Below are 18,276 nucleotides of genomic sequence, written 5' to 3' on the forward strand. Positions count from 1 at the left end.
GTCTTCTCAGACTGGCAGCGGCTCTCATGGCTAACAGCAGCTGATGGATTTGTCTTATCAGAGAGCCAGAGTGGTCTAATATCCAGGTTTGGATTCACATTCTGCCATGGAAGCTCACTGGGTGACTTTCAGCCATTCCTTATCTCACAAGACTGTTGTGAGGAGGAAGTGGGAGAAGAAAGAGTGACACTGTAAGTGGCCTGGGGCTCTCACTTGAGAGAAAAGCAGGATATAAATATCTAAACATGAATTAAAAATACAAACCCCTGTATAAGTTATGTGTTAGTGCCCCCCAACCCTTGAGACAGGCAGCCAGCTCCACAATCAAGTTATGCCCAGCATTCTCTGACATTTCACCCAACATCTCCCATTCCCTAATTCTGCCCCCCGCACTCTCACCCCACCCCCTTTCCTCTGCAGATCTCTATTTTCTACTATAGAACCAGGGCTTTTTTTGTAGCAGGAACTCCTTTGCATATTAGGCCACACCCCCTGATGTAGCCAATCCTCCAAGAGCTTACAGGGCTTTTCTTATAGGGCCTACTGTAAGTTCTTGGAGGATTGGGTACATCGGGGGGGGGGTGAAGCCTAATATGCAAAGGAGTTCCTGCTACAAAAAATGCCCTCAACTGCCAATTCCAAATTCCTCAATATTTGGGAGGAGAAGCAAGAGAATGGTGGTGCTTGAGGAGGGACCTCAGAAAGGTATAAGGTCATAGACTCCACCTTCCAGAGCAGCCATTTCAGGGCAACTGATCTCTGAAACCTGGAAATCCCACCTGGAAGCTGACAGCCCAAATTCATATAAGGAAGGAAGGAAGGAAGGAAGGAAGGAAGGAAGGAAGGAAGGAAGGAAGGAAGGAAGGAAGGAAGGAAGGAAGGAAGGAAGGAAGGAAGGAGAGAGAGAGAGAAACAAAGAAAGCAAATACATGGGGAAGGGAGAGAGAGGGGAAGAGAGATAGAGCAAATAGGTGGGGGGAGAGGGGGAGAAGGAAGCAACTGAATAAAGGGAGAGGCAAGGGGAGGGGAACAGAAAGGAACAAAGAAAGCAAATAGATAGGGAAGGGAGTGGGGAGGAAGGAAGAGAAAGAGACAGAAAGGAAGCAAGCAAATAGACAGGGAGGGACAGGGAGAAGGCTCCAAGACCCCACTTGGAGGCTTCTCTTGTTAGGCAGTTTAAACTGCCTGGGGAACTGGCCTCAGGATCTGTGTGTAGTGTGGAAGTCTCTCCCTGCTGCACACAGACCCCGCTAGGAGGCTTCTCTTGCTGGGCAGCTTAAGCTGCCTGGGAAGAGAAACTGGCTTCATGCTCTATGTGCAGCGGAGAGGTCTGCTTGGGTGCCAGGCCGTGTTGCTGAGGGGAAGGAGGGTGCCCATAGACTTTCCTCATCCCATTTGCTGGCTCACACACACCGCCTCCCCTGACTGCACTGGCCTGGCATGAAGGGCACATGGCTGTGGGGGAGGAGGGTGCGGGGGAATGCGGTGGGATGGGAGGCCTTCACAAGCCACAAGAGAGGGCTTCAAGAGCTGCATGCAATTCACGAGCCATTGCTTGGACACTCCTGATTTAGGGTTTATTGAATGTTTTCTCTTGCAGTTCAGCCTACCTCTCGATCTTTCTCTTTCTGCAGCGTGTTAGTTCTTGTACTCCGAAGGCCTCTCTATTGTATTAGTGGTCTGTAGTCATTGATTGTCTTTTTGCAAAATCCTGTTGCAGTCAATTCATTGAAAGCAAACTCTGAAAGCATGGATTGGATGATGAGTCTTGACCAGGACTCTGGAGAGGCAGAATATGCATGCCCTACACAAATTACTAATTGTCTGTCTTGACTGCATCCAGTGCCATTTCTGTGTGCTGCAATGCAAGCAGGAAAGTGGCAATACCAGAATGAGTGACACTTTGGGGAGCAGTGCACGCAAGGTGGGAGGGCCAGCTTTATATTAACAACATTGAGGCCAGGGGAGCAGGCATCTTTCTGCTAGAAACTTACTCCTTGGAATATGTCCACAGAGACTGTTCGATTATTCGTAGGAAAGGTGTCCACATAGGGACTGGAGTGGTTTGCGCATACATCATGCTGGAATACAAGGGCAAAAAAAGTATCTGTCAGTGATAGAAACTCTGGGCAAAAGAATAATAACAATATTACATTAATATAGCGTTTTCAGTGTTCAAAGCACTTCGCACATCCTCTTCTTCTTAGAGCAAACCCATAAAGTAGACCTGTGTATTGCAGATGAGGGAAGGGGGACAGGCTGAAAGGTTTTGAGTTCATGACAAAGAGATTTGGACTGGTACTCATTTTCTTAGTAATTATACCACACCATTTCCCCCACCCATGCACATTCTATGGAGAGAGACCTGCTGGGTCTCAGGATACATTTAAACACTCAGCTAACTACTTCATTGTCCTTCCTAGATCTATGCACTTCCCTAGAGCAGAGAGTAACTAAGAAGGATACACTAATTGGCTTGTAGCCCTTCCAACCAGGGCATCTATTAACCTGGTTAATACAACCCAGCTGGCCTGCAACTAGGATTACAAACTTCAAAAAAAGGAATTCTGGTCTATTTTGCGAAGAAATGCAGCATGTCCCTTAAAATAAAAGATGTTCATCAATTTTAGCGTTATCATAAGTTTTGCACAGCTTTCTCCACAAAACGGGGGCTTTGATACTTTTAGACTTTGGGCTTGATTGTCTTATAAAGACCCACCTCAGCACATAATGTGTATTTCAATTGATTTTATTAATTGTAAATTGTTCAAGCAGGACACTGAAGAGACAGTATTAAAATGTCCTAAATAAGATGAATGAATAAATGCAAAGTTACACGTGGTTTGGTGGGGAGGGCATTGATGCTTTGAGTCAGCAATGAGCATCGATTCATAGATGCTTGTAAATGAGACTGGCCAAGCATGCTTTTATGATGTGAGAGGCTCCCTTTGAAAGCCTCCATACAGTGGAGTATGAGTTTTTAATACTTATGCCCTCATTATGTTTTTGTACTACAGGAATGTGAAACATTTTACATTCCACAATTGTTTACATCTAGCAAAAGAACACAGGCTCTACTCTTCATTTCCCTTTTAGTGCTCCATCCCTGTTCCACTGAATTCTAATTTCTGCACACAGTACTTCTAAGTATCAAGGTCACCCCTGCTCTCAGATGCTTAACGAGTGAGGATAAACAGAGAGGAAAGGCAATTTCATTTCCTAATTGGCCAAACTCAGGAAATTTCATCTTTTCTTCCGCCTAAGCCACCCTCCATACCCACATTGAAGGAAAAAAAAGAGAGTGGAGGGCAGAAAAAGGACATTTCCATGGCTGGTGAGGAACTGTGATCTGAAGCCCCAGCTGATGTTAAGTGAGTGAACAATGGGGTTTAAGCATAGCACTCACCACTTGCTGGTTGGTTTGATGGTAGAAGGCTTCTCCGAACACAGACATGACAAACAGGTTGATGAGAAAAGAGATAAAGAGTGCAATGGTGGACTCAATCAGAAAGTACTTGTTGGCCTCGTTCACTGCTCGCCCATCAGCGCGGTCAATTTCTCGGGTCTGTGGAGAAAGGGAAGAATGTTTCACAGCTCCACTAGACACACAGGATATTAGCTAACTCCCAAAATGCAGGAGCTGGAGAACATTCTGGTAGCGGCTGGAAGTGCACTTTCTCCTCTTGGGTTCTAGTTGGAAGATTTACAAAGTGGGTTGTCTTGAAAATGCAAATTTGTATGGATATGTGACTATTTGTGATCATTCAGAACCTATTATACCAGATAATTTTATTTGTGTGTATTTATTTCTGCATTTCTTTCCTCTTGTAGCTATTTGCAACATATACAGGTGATATACCTGTAATTTTAAAAAAACAGGAACAGTAACTGAGATCTTAGGTTTTCAAAGATCTGTGGATATTTGTGAAAAAAAACCACATTTCTGTTATACTGATAGTGTGTAATCATGTTGGGTCCTTTGCGGGGGGTGGTAAAATCTATTAATATGTAAATCAAAAATATCCTAATTCTTTGAATATGTTCCTAATCAGTAATACCGAGCCATCTTATATGCCATTCGATTGTATTTTAATGTCATACTGTTTTATTGGTTTTGTTGTTTAAATTATTAATTATATTATTTATTGTTTACCTGTATCATGGTTTTACCATGTCTTGTTAGCCACCCTGAGCCTGCCTAGGCGGGGAGGGCGGGGTATAAATAAAAGTTTATTATTATTATTATTACTAATTGCTACATCATCCAAAATATGTGGTTTATCGTCCTAACCCATCTTCCATACATCAAGACACTGGTTTAACAAAGTCTGAAGCTTTTCCGCAGCCTAAGAATCCTTCCTTTGATGGAATTAGTTCTTCCAGCAAAAGAGCCACTCCCACTGAAGGAAAGCGTCAACCTTTGTTGAGCATCTTTTACTTTGCAGAGAGAGAAAAAGCTTGGTGAGAGTTTTTTGAGTGGACAGCCTGAATCAAATTCAGAACCACCCTATGACTGCACTTACATTTTAAAAATCTGCCACCTGGTTTGGCCTGGAATGCACGTCAAGCACAATATCTCTGTAGCTAATGCTGCATCCTCATATTGCTGGAGCTGGTGCTCTTGTTGTGCCATAGCAATCGTTCACCTCTTGGACTGTCTGGCCCAGGCAGGGAAATCCCAGCGTGAACGACTGCTGTAGCACAATAATCCACAATATTCAGCAAGGTGTGGATAACGCCCAGTGCCCTACCTGAACAGAAAACAAGAGGCTGCTGTGCAACAAACGTGTGCAAAAAGAAATTGGCAGCACTTTATAACAGATGTCATAGGATTTGTAATCCGTTTTTAGTTAATTGGTTTTCTTGATTAATGTATGCATTTTTACTGTTGTACGTCGCCTAGAGCCCGGCACTGGCTGGGATGAGGCAATTCATCAAATAAATAAATAACTAAATAAATGTATTGCCTGCACAATAAAAGGTTCACATGGAAAAATCCTGAAGCGTCTTTCAAAGAGTCACTGTAAGAAGGCAGGGACTGATCTGTGGGGTTTCTCGGTGCCAGCCACTAAGGTTGACAAGAGAGGAGTGCAGGTAGATGTGCGGTATGATGATGGCTCGAGCAATACCCACAGTTTGCAGAAGCTTCTTCTGCCTACCACTCCAGAAATTATAAAGCATTTTCCAGTACAGACTACAAATTCCTTGTAGATTCCATACACGTCCAGTTAGATGCTATACTGTGATATTCATGAGTAGCCTGCTTTGTGGGAAAACTAGCTCCTCTCCTCTTGTACCTCACCTTCACAGCCTGGATATGTATATATGAACATATGAAGCTGCCTTCTACTGAATCAGACCTTTGGTCCATCAAAGTCAGTATTGTCTTCTCAGACTGGCAGCGGCTCTCCAGGGTCTCAAGCTGAAGCTTTTCACAGCTATTTGCCTGGACCCTTTTTTGGAGATGCCGGGGATTGAACCTGGGACCTTCTGCTTCTCAAGCAGATGCTCTACCACTGAGCCACCATCCCTCCCCTATATTTTCCTTCCTTCCATGAAACCTTCCCTTGCCTTGCAAGTATGTAATCCTGCTGTGCCATAGCTTCTCTTGTAGTTCGGAAAGCAGGTTTGAAGTCCCAGAGGGTAACTGCTAAGACCTGGAAACAAGGGGAGCTGATCTGTAGGGTTTCTTGGTGCCAGCCACTGACCTTGACAAGAGAGGAGTGCAGGTAGATGTTATGGGGCATGATGATGGCTCCAACAATACCCACAGCTTGTAGCAGCTCCTTCTGCCCACAGTCCTTGCAGTAGGGAAAGAATATCCCCTTCACCACCTCCTTCTGGCTGGGCTTCACTACCACATACTGCAGGTGAAACAAAAACGGGGAATGGCTTGACAGACAGCTTGGTTGCAGAACAGAGAAGGAGCAACCTACTCGACCATCCCACTAACAGAGTTAGATTTCCTTCAGCGATTCTTGTGCCTTCGGAATGACAGCCGCTAAAGAAATTGGAGCGGACGCAGCTGCAAGCTGGGGACTATAATGTGAGAATGTGAGTGTAGGAGGTAACTTCAGGGGAAATCAAGTGCAGTCAGGTTGCAGGAAACATATATGAGGTTATAAGGGAACTGGAGGCCACAGAAAATGTGAATGAGGAAATGTAATGGGAAGAATAGTAGGGCACTAAAGAATTTAAAAGGGAGCAGTGTGACTGTACTGGACATGCCAGGGGAGCTGAGATGGTGGCATGGCTGTGCCAGAAATATGGGAGATTGTATGCTACTACTGCCATGGTACCACTGGCATGCATCATAGGTGGCAAAACTATACCTAATAAGTTTTCAGTCTGTGGCAAATTACCTCCATGGTTTGAGCATCTCTTTGATATCTGACAACATGTGGAAAACCTTTCACGTATTTGCTATTTAGGTGCATCATGAGCTCATGAATTTCTCTGCCATAAAATGCAGCAATGGCCATTCTCCTAGATGGCTTTTTAGAAATATTAACCAAACTCATGAGTGATAGGCTTGTCATGGCTAATAACTAGAACATCTTCATACAAAGACAATATCAGAATACCTCTGAATAACTGAGGGAAGGATACTGCTTTCCTGTGGGCTTTCTGAATTGAAGGCATCTGAAGGAACACCACTGGAGACATTTTTTTCTTATGTGCTTACACCAGACGCAAAACCTTATGAAGAAAGATAGGTATGACACATGAAGCTGTGTGATTTTACCTCATAGCCAAATGTCACTGCCATGATTGTTATGAGGAGACCAAAAAAGGCTTCCAGTTTCCTGAGACCTGGGAAAAGACAAGACAGAATGAAGCTCTCTCATTGCAAGAGGGAATCAGGGATGCTTCACATTTTGTTAATTTTTAACTTGCACTCTCATTACTGTCCAATAAATGTGAGAGGATTCTATGAGAAATCACTTTGTACCACAACCTTTGAACCCTTAATTGCCTGTTGGCAATGGTCATGCATAGTCATTGGTTTCTTTCTAAAATACATACCATATTTATCCAAGAACAGGAAGAAGAAAGTGTCCACAATGGTGATCAAGACTCCACCCCACAAAGGAATACTGCAGACAGGAAATCACAGAGGTTACTAAACCATAAACAAATATCCTGGTCTAAAAAGAAGGTTGCATGTCTTGTAAATTTTCAAACTCTGGCCTTTTGTGCCACCTGCTTGATTAATATCATTTTTCTGAGAGGGCACCTTTTCCTGCTAGCATGGAAGAAGCAGAAATTCAGCAGCTGGCCAGCAGTTCAAAATCATGGCGCTCGGCCAGAAACCATGGAGCTCAGTCTTCCAGGGGCCAAGTTTAGAGGGAAATAGTTAGGCACTCTGTAGGTTTTTAAATTTAATTAGAGCAAAACGTTACTGTGTCCCTTTTGGCATTGACCATCCTGAGTGACATGATTGGAAATAACAGAATCCGTCTAAGACGTATGAGACAGGCCTACTGGCATCTTAACTGGACCAACTTCTGACCGGATTTCTCACTATAAATTATCCCTGACTTGAAAGGAGAGAAAAGACAAAAACCATGTCCTGTGTCACCCTAGTCTTAGCCATTACCTCATCATCTTTAAAAAAAAAATCTTACTACCTACACAAGTGCAACATGGGTTTGGTGATACAGCAGTGAAGCAATGACTTTGAGATACATACATCCTTTCTCTCCCATGCATGTCCTATAGAAGAATGGAGATTCATTACCGTCCGGAGGACAGAAGGTTGAAGGCAATTGCTGTTCCAATCACCTCCTGCATATCAGATCCAATGATGGCAATTTCTATCATGATCCAGAGCAGAATACGTGGCACCTGCAGCAAAAGTAACCCTTGCTGTAATAACCTGTTAGACAGAATACTCAGGGCGTTTTCGCACTGACCTTAATCGGGAGTGACGTCCCTCTTCACCGCGCAGTGTCTGCGCGGATTTAGCACTAATTGCTCCGCAGAACTTGGAAGAGCCGCAAAGTCCCACGGCTTTTGCGTCGCAAATGTAAACTGGCCAAAAACCAGTTTACATTTGCGACGCAAAAGCCGTGGGACTTTGTGGCTCTTCCGAGTTCTGCGGAGCAATTAGTGCGAAATCCGCGCAGACGCTGCGTGGTGAAGAGGGACGTCGCTCCCGATTAAGGTCAGTGCGAAAACGCTCTCAGTGTCTTAAAACTTCTCTATGATCCCAATTTTGAGCAGAACATTCCCTCAGTTCAGTGGTGTTCCACACAATAGTTCTGTGGTTCCAAAACATTAAGAAGGATCCACGCAAGTTTCACCACATTTTTTCCACACACAGCGCCTCATAACAGAACATGTCAACTGTTATCACTAATGCCCACACAATATTACAGTTGTTAAGAGATCAACATTAAACTAAAGGTAAAGCCAGAGAAGAGTACAAGATAGCTTACAATTATCTACAACCATAGTGGTGTGGCAGCTACTGGATTGGCCATAGTTATTCCCATTACTAAGAACATAATAAGCAGCAGCTAGTTCAGATAATATCTCCTAACAGTAATGGACAGGCAGATGGTCTATGCTTACTTACCTTGGGATAGTAGAAATGGCATATCTCTCCCAAGTCCTTGCCTGTGACTACCCCAAGCCGGATGGCCAGTCTTTGGCAGAGTAACCCCAGGACTGTAGCCCAAAGAAGAACCCAGAGCAGCTGTGGGGAGAGCCAGAGTACATGGTCCCTCAGGAAGGTCATTTGAAGTTTTATGTGAGACAGCAAGGCACAAGCCAAACCCCAAAGCTTTGGCTTCATCATACCTGGGGATGAACTAGACTTGTATTTGTATTGTTTTTCATGTCAACAAGCAAGGGACCCCCAGCCCACTCTGTACATTGTTGTGAATTTGATGCTTGAATACTGAGAATGGGCCTATCACCACGGACTTGGCTTGCACGTGGTAGTCACTTGTTTGAACTGTACATAGGGAGTTAGGGAGTTAGGGCTAACTTTCCCTAACTATTGGAACAGTAAAAGCATGTTAATATTCTTCACTCTGCCTTCATGGTTAGGAAATGATCCACTTTCAAGTGCCCATCAGAACCTGGAGAACAGGGACCTCTCCCAATGGAGGAGGGAAGATGGGTGTGTGAAGAAACAGCAACTTTGACTTTGGCAAAGACATAAAGTGCCATCCTTAAGCAAAGCTACAGCCATCTAAGTCAATTGAAGTGAATGGGTAGTTGTGAGTTGGTGTGTGTGTGTGTGTGTGTGTGTGCAGGTGTGTAGGATCTCTTTCTGGTAGGGCTGCCAACCTCCAGGTGGGGCCTGGAATTCTCTTGCTTTTACAACTGGCAAAGATCAGGTCTCCTGGAGAAAATGGCAGCTTTGAAAGATGGACTCTATGGCATTGTACCATGCTGAGGCCCCTCCCCTCCCCAAACCTCACCCCCTCCCAGCTCCACCCCCAAAAAATCTCCAGGTATTTTCCAACACAGACCTGGCAACCATACTTTCTGGGGATGATGCTGATGGTGTGATGATCTACTGCCCTGTACCAGTCTGTCTTTGCTTCTCAGATATTTTGTAAATAAAGCAAGTATTACACTAATGCTATAAGACTCCAGCATGCCAGAGGGAACCAATCCTAGTAAGTGCTGATCTTAGAAATTCTTGCCATTGTAAGAAAGGAACACATTGCTGTCTGAGGACATACAATCAGCCTGTGTTGTGCAGGCCATGCTCACCTGAAAGCCAGCAACAGCTCCACATTGTAGGTCTGACTCAATATTCCCTGGATCCAGGTAGGCAATACTCATGAGGAACCCAGGTCCAGTGAAAGCCCAGAGCTTCCTAAAACTGAAACCATGCTGGAGAAGGGGGAAAAAAATTACAGTAAAGACAGGGAAAAGGAGTGGGGAAAGTGAGGGGGCATCTCAACACTGGTTCCCAGTTGGATATCTCCTCCAAGATTTTGGATTGGGGCTGAATTTGTATTTAGTAACACTTGGGCAGCTGCCATCAGCCTCAGACATTTGACTGACAGCCAGAATGCTCACTTACTTAGAATCATAGAGTTGGAAGGGACCTCCAGGGTCATCTGGTCCAGTCCCCTGGACAATGCAGGGAATTCACAAATACTTCTCCCCACACTCACCATGTTTTTTTTTTACTCTCTGGAGAGCACTGGTGAGCACATTCCCCACCTGCTCACAGTTGAAGAAATAAACATTCTTAATGTACTTCAGTTATTTCTAATACCCAAATCTCCTTCAACAGTAACAGGGGATAGTAAGTGGCCTGAATTGTAATAGTTTTTAATCAGATGGTGATGGTACAGCAGTGCCCCATGGTAATAAGAGAGCCAGTTTGGTGTAGCGGTTATGTTTGCAGACTTTTGTCTGGGAGAACTGGGTTTGATTCCCCACTTCTTCACATGCACCGGCTGTTTTGACCTTGAGTCAGTCACAAGTTCTCACAGAGCTGTTCCTCTCAAGAGCCACTTCTGTCAAAACTCTCTCAGCTCCACCTACCTCACAGGCTGTCTGTTGTGAGGGGGGGAAGGGAAAGGAGATTGTAAGCTGCTCTGAGACTCCTTTTGGTAGTAAAGGGTGGGTGTCTTCTAATAGACAGAATCTGGGCACGGGACAGGTACCAAAAGACAGGGGAAGCAGAGATGGTTTAATGCCCATCACCTCACACAAAGGTCTGTCTCTGCAGAACAGTAATAGCTCTTGCAGGGCCCTGAACTCAAGTGAGAGGATGTGCCACCAGGCTGGGGCCAGGGCTTAACGAGCCCTGGCCCTGGTTGAGGCTAATTAGATGTCTCTCAGGTTAAGGATTACCAAGAGATGTTGGTCTCTATGGCGCACAAGGAGAGAGAGTGGTATAGTGGTACTGGATGAGAAATTGGGAGATGCAGGTCCAAACTCCCCTGAATTTCATTGGCCATCTAACTCCTTATGGGATTAAGCTGCAAATCTGCCAATGCTTCTGTGTGAGCATGCTTCATTTACTTTAGAGTAAACATTCATAGGCAATAGCTGATAAAGTCCCAGAAAGTTATGGTACTCTCATTAGTTGCAAAATGACTTCCTTCCTCCAATGCTATTGACCCCAGATCTATTATAAACCTGATGAGGCCAAACAGGTTCCCTATCCTATGGAAGTTTACTTTTATTTTTGAATAAACTTGCTCAGAGAAAGTCATGTTTAAGCAATAATACTGTCACAAGACTCTCAAGACTGGTCACTTCCTTCTTCCCATGCCCTTTAGCCCTGATTTTAAATACACGCGACACCAATGAGGCAAAGGAGCTTTCCACGGGCTCCACTTCTCATTTGAACTGTGCGGCAACCCACATAAAGTAGCTGCCTGCACATGGTTTGCGTATCAGAGATCCGTAGCCTTCGCAGGTATTATGCTGACATGCTACCACAGCATGCAAATCTGCTTTGCACAGGTTGCAGCACCATTTGAAGTGTAGTGCAAGCCCATGCAAAGCCTCTCCGGGAAGCTCTTTCGCCTTGCGAGTCTCGCGTTTAAAATCAGGCCTTATTTCCATGCTGGGAAATATGCTAAAATCAGCTGCAGTTTCCCTTTAGTAATATAAACTTATACTAATGTGCATTCAGTTTGAGAAGCCCTTTTGTAACTATGCAATGGAAGAGAAAAAGACTTGCTGCAGGAGGCTGGATATTTTACTTCCTTTTTAAATTAGGGAAGGCAATATGTGCTGGAGTTTGAAGGCAAGAATGCATTCGTTATGAGGACTGCAACTGACATGAATGAGACCTTGTTGGGCCAGGCCGTATGTCATAAAATGAAATGCCAGGTAGTGGAGATATAAACTTTATAAAAGACAGAAACACAATTAAAGATTTTTTTTTATTAAAAAACCCCCTTAAAATAAAACATGCTTAAAACATTAGCACTTGTTTGTCTTAAAGGTGCTTTCTTTGTATCTCTCCCATAGGATCCAGGGAACTGGGCAAGTGAGCTCTGGCTATTTCCTTCGTTCCCCAGGGGCCAGAAGGGGGAGGAGAGTCAGCCAATAGAAGCAAGAGAGGCTTGCCTCAGTAGCTCTGCTGTGTGACTGAGAGAGACTGGCAAAACAAGCTATTCCTCTCCCTCTTCTTCCCCAAGAGAGGAGCCTCAGCCAATGGAGGAAATAGAGGCTTTGCTCTGTAGCTCCTGTGAATTGAGCAAGTCTTGCAAAGCAAGCTGTTATTCAGAAGGGAGAGAGAGAAGGAAGCAGACGATAGCCAGTTGCTTGGGGGCCTGATAGGAGCCCTCCAGAGGCCTGATTTGGCCCCCGGGCCGCATATTTGACACCCCTGGATTAAATATTTGCAGCAAAGGAGAAATGGCACACACCAGCAATGCCTTTTTGTACCACTGTGCATCAGTAATAGGACTTCTAAAGGTACAAGAGTCCTTTCCAGATTTAGTCCTCTGGAAAGGGCTTGGAGATACTAATGCTTCATAACTTCCAATAAATTCCTCAACTTTGATGACAAAAATGTGTTGTTGCTTTTTCATTCAGGTGGGTAGCCATGTTGGCCTGAAGCAACAGAATAAAGTTTTGAGTCCAGTGGCATCTTTAGGACCACCAAAGTTTAACTCTGGGTATAAGGTACTGGATTCAAACTTTGTTTTTTCATGGCTGCACACATACATAGGCTGCTCCATATTGCGTCGAGGTTAGAGTGGTCAGTTTGATAGTCTGTCTCACAGAATAGCTCAGCAGCGCATCTAACCACCAATAATGTGTTCCTAACCTCCTACCCAAATACTTACTCCAGCAACATCTGGAATGGCAATTTTCTCATCTAGGTAGGTTTGATCTTCCACCTCATGGAGAAGATTTGGTTCTGATGAATTGTTGGTGCCATAACCAGCATTCTTTCTGATTTCACTGTCTATGAAGAGACAAACGAGAGGAGGCAGTCAGCAATATGCATGATAAGGTCACAAAGGCAAGCTCACTTAGTGGCACACCTAGGATAATAATAATATATTTAATAAATGTATATCCCACATTCTCAACCCACATAAGTTTGAGAGATTGCTTCAAAACAGGGTTGCCAAATGGCCCCAAGAAAAAATATTTAGTTCCTTTATAGAAGCTTAATAGGATGTTATAGATCAGGTGATGTTATTTATCTGCATCCCATGGAAAGCTTCAGCAGCCAGTTTCCACACATTAAGCTTTTAAAAAAGGGACAGGACATTTTCCTCCAGACTTATTGGCAATCCTATTTACAATGCCATCAAAACCAAGGAATAATACAAAATAGAAACAATAATAGAATCCGTAACACAGCATCTCACAAAGGCACAGAGACAAATACAGCTACAAAATTTAACACCTGAGTGCAACAATAACAACTACAAAGATCAAACACCCAGTGCAGACACTATTTTAAAAGCCTGCAAAAAGAAAGGAATATTTTCACCTAGTGAAAGGGAGGGAGTTTCATAAATGGGATGTTATCATTGAAAAGGCCCTCTCCCCAGTACTTACTTTACTTTAGGAGGTGGCAATGCACAAAGAAGTCCCTGACATTTTCACTGAATGGGTGGATCCTTTAAAAACTCCTGCTACTCAACCATTTATGACTTCAAAGTTAATAACCAGCCCCCAAACTAGGCTCTGAAGCAACGGGCAGTCATGTAAGTTATTTCAACAATATCATCAACAACAGAAATGGTAGTGTTGTAAAAAAACTGCACCACCGTGTTGAGTTCTTTTCTCTAATCATCTGTCTTCTATAATATAATAAAACCCCTTTTGTCTTGGCAAAACCAAGCAACCTGACAGGCTGGGACTGTGGTAGATCAACCGTTGGCCCATCAAATTGTCAATCAAGAGCACTTGCATGCCACTGGTTGACTCTGCTCCTCTCTCCTGCCCAAGTGGCTGTTGCTAGCCAGCAAAGCTGATTCTGTGAGTAAAAGGCAACCAACCTTAGTTCTGGCAGTTACTGGCTCTCCCTACTCTCCCATTGGCTGAGTCACCTGTCACACTGATTCACAGAGGAGAGAAAGAACGCTTCCCCTTGATTAGCTGAGGGAGGGAGGAGGAGGGAAACAGCCAGAGAAAGGCTTGCTTTGATTGGCTGAGGACTCCTCCCTATCCTCCTCTGGAAAGGGGAAAAATGATATGGAGGGGAAGAGAGATTGAGAGAGACTGAAGTCCTGTGCTTAAGACCAACAATGTTATCAGAGACAGACTGTTTGTCTGAAAGGTATCACTAAAAGCCTCTGAGGCAGAACATATTGGGGCTAGTTCTGACTATGGCTGCCAGTTGCAGGTTGGTGGGAAATTCCTTGAGGAAGGCATAGGAGTTAGAGCTTCAGAGCAGGGTCTGCCAGACACAGGTTCTTGTTGTGGAAGCTGACTGGCTGATTTCAGACCAGTCATAGACACATCTACCTCTGATTCTCTCAGTGCACACAAAGGCTTCTGGCTGGGCCCTCACCCTCCACCATGCCCTCCACAATGCCTCTGCCACCACCAATAGCAACAGCCATCTGACCCACACTCAGGCCCAGTAAACCCACCTACTGCCTACCACTGGTCCCATCGCTCTCCTAACTCCTTCTCACCAATCAAGATGGGCCGCGCCACTCTGACCCACCCTCTCACCATGCCCGCACCCCCCCCCCCCAAACAACAGTCCTTTACTGTGGACTTACTGCTCACAGCCTGCATCACTCCTGTACGTCCTTCCCAGCCTGCACCAATGCACCTCTCAGAGTTTCACCTCAGCACACTGACAGGCTGGGAGCTGACACCTTCACAAGCACCCCTCTCCACACAAGATGAGGCCCTCTTACAAAGCGCTATGGACCCTGCCTGCTCATAGCACTCTGCCACAGCCTCCTGAGGGCCTGGGAGAGACATCCAGTGCCATTTCTGTTGGTGTATGTGCCATGGGACCGATCGCCATCACACCCCCTCACTGATAAGAGAGGCCCTCATGTAAGACGACCCTGTGGGAGAGGGAGTGTGAGGGCTCACCATAGGCCAACTAAGAATGGGAAACATGATGGAACATCATGGCAGTGGTTGAGAGGCAACTAAGGCGGGGGACAAATCCATGCCAAGGCATGGCTGGCAGGATGGACAGGTTTAATACCAATGGTGGGGGTGGGGGAAGGTAGGGAGTAAATGATGCCCAAGGCTTGGAGGGGGCTGAAATACAATGATGGGGACCTATTGCCAACACTTGGGAGGTGAGACGACAGCGAGGGCGGAAATGAATCCCAACAGTTGGGAAGGGGACAAGCAAAGGCAACCCTGTATCTTTCCCTTCAGCTCCCCCACCCAGTCAAGGCAACTTTCCCACAGCCTCTCCATACACACCATGGTCATTCCTAGCACTTCCTGGGGGACAACTTTGTTGGGGGGGGATGGGGATGCCTGACACTTGCCCTGAACTTCTTTCTAGAGCCTGTTGTATTGCTTCCCACAACCGGCCTTCCTCCTAGTATGTAATAAATGTTGTAATAATATTGTATTGAAAGAAACATTGCATTAAAAAAAACCAGGGTTGCCTGGCTGCCGGCGAGGGGATTTCCTTCATGCATGCTTTGCACATGCGGTGTGATGATGTCACCCAGAAGTGACATAATTGCATCAGGTATGTCACACAAGGACACTCTAGTATTTTGGTAAAAAAAACCTCTATGGCACAATAGAGATTTTTAAGCAAAATACTAGACCGTCCCCATGTGACATGCCCACCATGATGATGTCATCTGGGTGACGTCATCGCACCAGGCATGTCAGGCACTGATGGAGCTCTTTGGGGCAAGGCTCCCTCCATGACCAATCCTGTGCTGTTGGGCTGAAGGTCCAGAATCAGGGGAAAACCCACCTCCAGCGGGAGGTTGGAACCTTACAAGAAAGAGATGAAATCTCTGCCCAATGAATATCACCTTGGTTGAACGTTTACCTCTCTTTTTTGCAGGTGACTTAAAGCGTGGGATTGGCCGGAAGAGCGTGAGCTACTGGCCCTTGGCTCTTAGCCTGCACAGTCCTCTGCTGATGGAGTCAGCACCAGCCTGGGTCATCTTCACGTCTCATCACCTGCTTGACTGGGGGCTTATTAGGTTGTTTGTTTTTGCTTAGGTTTCCGCAGTTCATCTATTGTAGTTTGTAAACTACTTTGAGTCCCTAACATGGGAGAAAAGCAAGATAAAAATCTTTAAACAAATAGTGTTTTCCTTGCATCCCTGCCACTGGCCTCCGTTGACATCAGGGGGGAATACAGAGAAGCTCGCAATGGGAATACATCATATTGCAAGCTACAGGGAAGTATCTTATTTATATCTCAACGGCAGAGTGTTGCTTTCTGTAGAACCTGTACTATGCACCTGAGACTGAGTTCATGGTGAGGTGAAATTTGCATCAGGAATTTCCCTGGCTGCCCTCCAAGTCACTATGCTATATTATCATCAGTGAGGGCTAGGGTTGCCAAGTCCAATTTAAGAACTATCTGGGGACTTTGGGGGTGGAGCCAGGAGTCTTTGGGGGTGGAGCCAGGAGACATTAGGGGTGGAGCCAAGATCAAGGCTGTGACAAGCATCATTGAACTCCAAAGGGAGTTCTGGCCATCACATTTAAAGGGACGCCACACCTTTTCAATGCCTTCCTTCCATAGGAAATACTGAAGGATAGGGGCACCTTCTTTGGGGGCTCATAGAATTGGACCCCCTGGTTCAATCTTTTTGAAACTTAGGGAGTATTTTGGGGAGAGGCACTAGATGCTGCGCTGAAAATTTGGTGCCTCTACCTCAAAAAACAGGGCCCCCCCCCAGAGCCCCAGATACCCGCGGATCAATTCTCTATTATTTTCTATGGGAATAAATCTCCATAGGGAATAAGAGTGCCCAGCAGACATTTCCCTCCCCTCCCCTCGCTTTCTGACAACCCTGAAGCGGGGGGAGGGCCTACAAACCAGGGGATCCCCTGCCCCCTCCTGGGGATTGGCAACCCTAGTCTGTGTACAGGAGGCCTCTGGCCATCAAGCCTTCACCAGGGAGAAGGGGAGAAAGAAAAGCTCACTCGGCCTCACTCTCCGGAGGGAGGGTGCAGACTCTGAGCAAAGCATCTTTGCTGGCTTCTTTTACCTCCATGCGAGGAAGTGCAAGCCTGGTTGCACCAGGAAGGGTGCCGCAGCGCCCCCTCTCTTCCTCCCCCCCAAGAGAAATGCACAGCCCTATCTGGAAGAACTCCAATGGAGAGAAGGCCGGTGGCACAATAGCAGCTCAGCCAGAGGACGGAGAAGCCAGAATCGAAGGTAGCCCTTCCTCCATGCAACAGCCCCATGACAGTTGTGCTCTCTCTGCCTACCCACCTGCTTGCAGTAGCGCTCCATCCAGGCAGCCAGAGAGATGCACCTCGGCCTCCTGAGCTGGGCCAAGCAGCCAGGCAGGCAACCACTGCCGGAGAAACATGAATGGTTGCTGATTGGGACCAGAGGAGCCTGAGGTTTTGGGGAGGGGGTGGTGGAACTCTCTCTGCGCTTGGCTGGGCTGTGTGTGCACCTGCCTGTCTGAAGCAGCAGTGCCCCTTGGACTGGAGAGGATGCCTGTGGAGCTGGGTACCAGCTAGGGTTGCCAAGTCCAATTCAAGAAATATCTGGGGACTTTGGGGGTGGAGCCAGGAGACTTTGGGGGTGGAGCCAGGAGACATTGGGGTGGAGCCAGGAGTAAGGGTGTGACAAGCATAACTGAACTCCAAAGGGAGTTTTGGCCATCACATTTCAAGGGACGGCACATCTTTTAAATGCCTTCCTTCCATAGCAAATAATGAAGGATAGGGGCACCTTCTTTGGGGGCTCATAGAACTGGACCCCTTGGTTCAATCTTTTTGAAACTTAGGGAGTATTTGGGGGGAGAGCCACTGGTTACTATACTGAAAATTTGGTGCCTCTACCTCAAAAAACAGGGCCCCCAGTGCCCCAGATACCCGTGGATAAATTCTCCATGATTTTCTATGGGAATAAATCTCCATAGGGAATAATAGAGTTCCCAGCAGACATTTCCCTCCCCTCCCCCCTGCTTTCTGATGACCCTGAAGCAGGGGGAGGGCCTCCAAACGGGGGGATCCCCTGCCCCCACCTGGGGATTGGCAACCCTAATAGCAGCACAGGGAATCATCCCTCCCAGCTCCACTAGAGGAGGTCAGCTGATGACCTGGGCTTGCTCCCGCTCCTCCACTGCTTCTGCATTCCAGGCTCTGAGGAGCCTCCACCAAGGCAAGGCATGGGGGCAGCTT

The 18,276-nt window shown here is 46.0% G+C and overlaps 1 protein-coding gene across 1 annotated transcript in view; it reads right to left on the reverse strand.

The window, feature by feature from the left end:
- SLC11A1 (solute carrier family 11 member 1) overlaps positions 1–18,276 on the reverse strand; it is a 46,402-nt gene that overhangs the window by 18,436 nt on the left and 9,690 nt on the right. Inside the window, exons 2-10 of the mRNA XM_060261448.1 lie at positions 12,786–12,907; positions 9,733–9,855; positions 8,582–8,701; positions 7,742–7,848; positions 7,027–7,097; positions 6,746–6,813; positions 5,709–5,864; positions 3,407–3,565; positions 1,995–2,081 (exon numbers count right to left, since the gene is read on the reverse strand). Coding sequence (XP_060117431.1) covers positions 1,995–2,081; positions 3,407–3,565; positions 5,709–5,864; positions 6,746–6,813; positions 7,027–7,097; positions 7,742–7,848; positions 8,582–8,701; positions 9,733–9,855; positions 12,786–12,907 — 1,013 coding nt within the window. The remainder of the gene's footprint in view (positions 1–1,994; positions 2,082–3,406; positions 3,566–5,708; positions 5,865–6,745; positions 6,814–7,026; positions 7,098–7,741; positions 7,849–8,581; positions 8,702–9,732; positions 9,856–12,785; positions 12,908–18,276) is intronic.

Source organism: Heteronotia binoei, chromosome 21, assembly GCF_032191835.1.
Source record: "Heteronotia binoei isolate CCM8104 ecotype False Entrance Well chromosome 21, APGP_CSIRO_Hbin_v1, whole genome shotgun sequence".
Taxonomy (NCBI): Eukaryota; Metazoa; Chordata; class Lepidosauria; order Squamata; family Gekkonidae; genus Heteronotia; species Heteronotia binoei.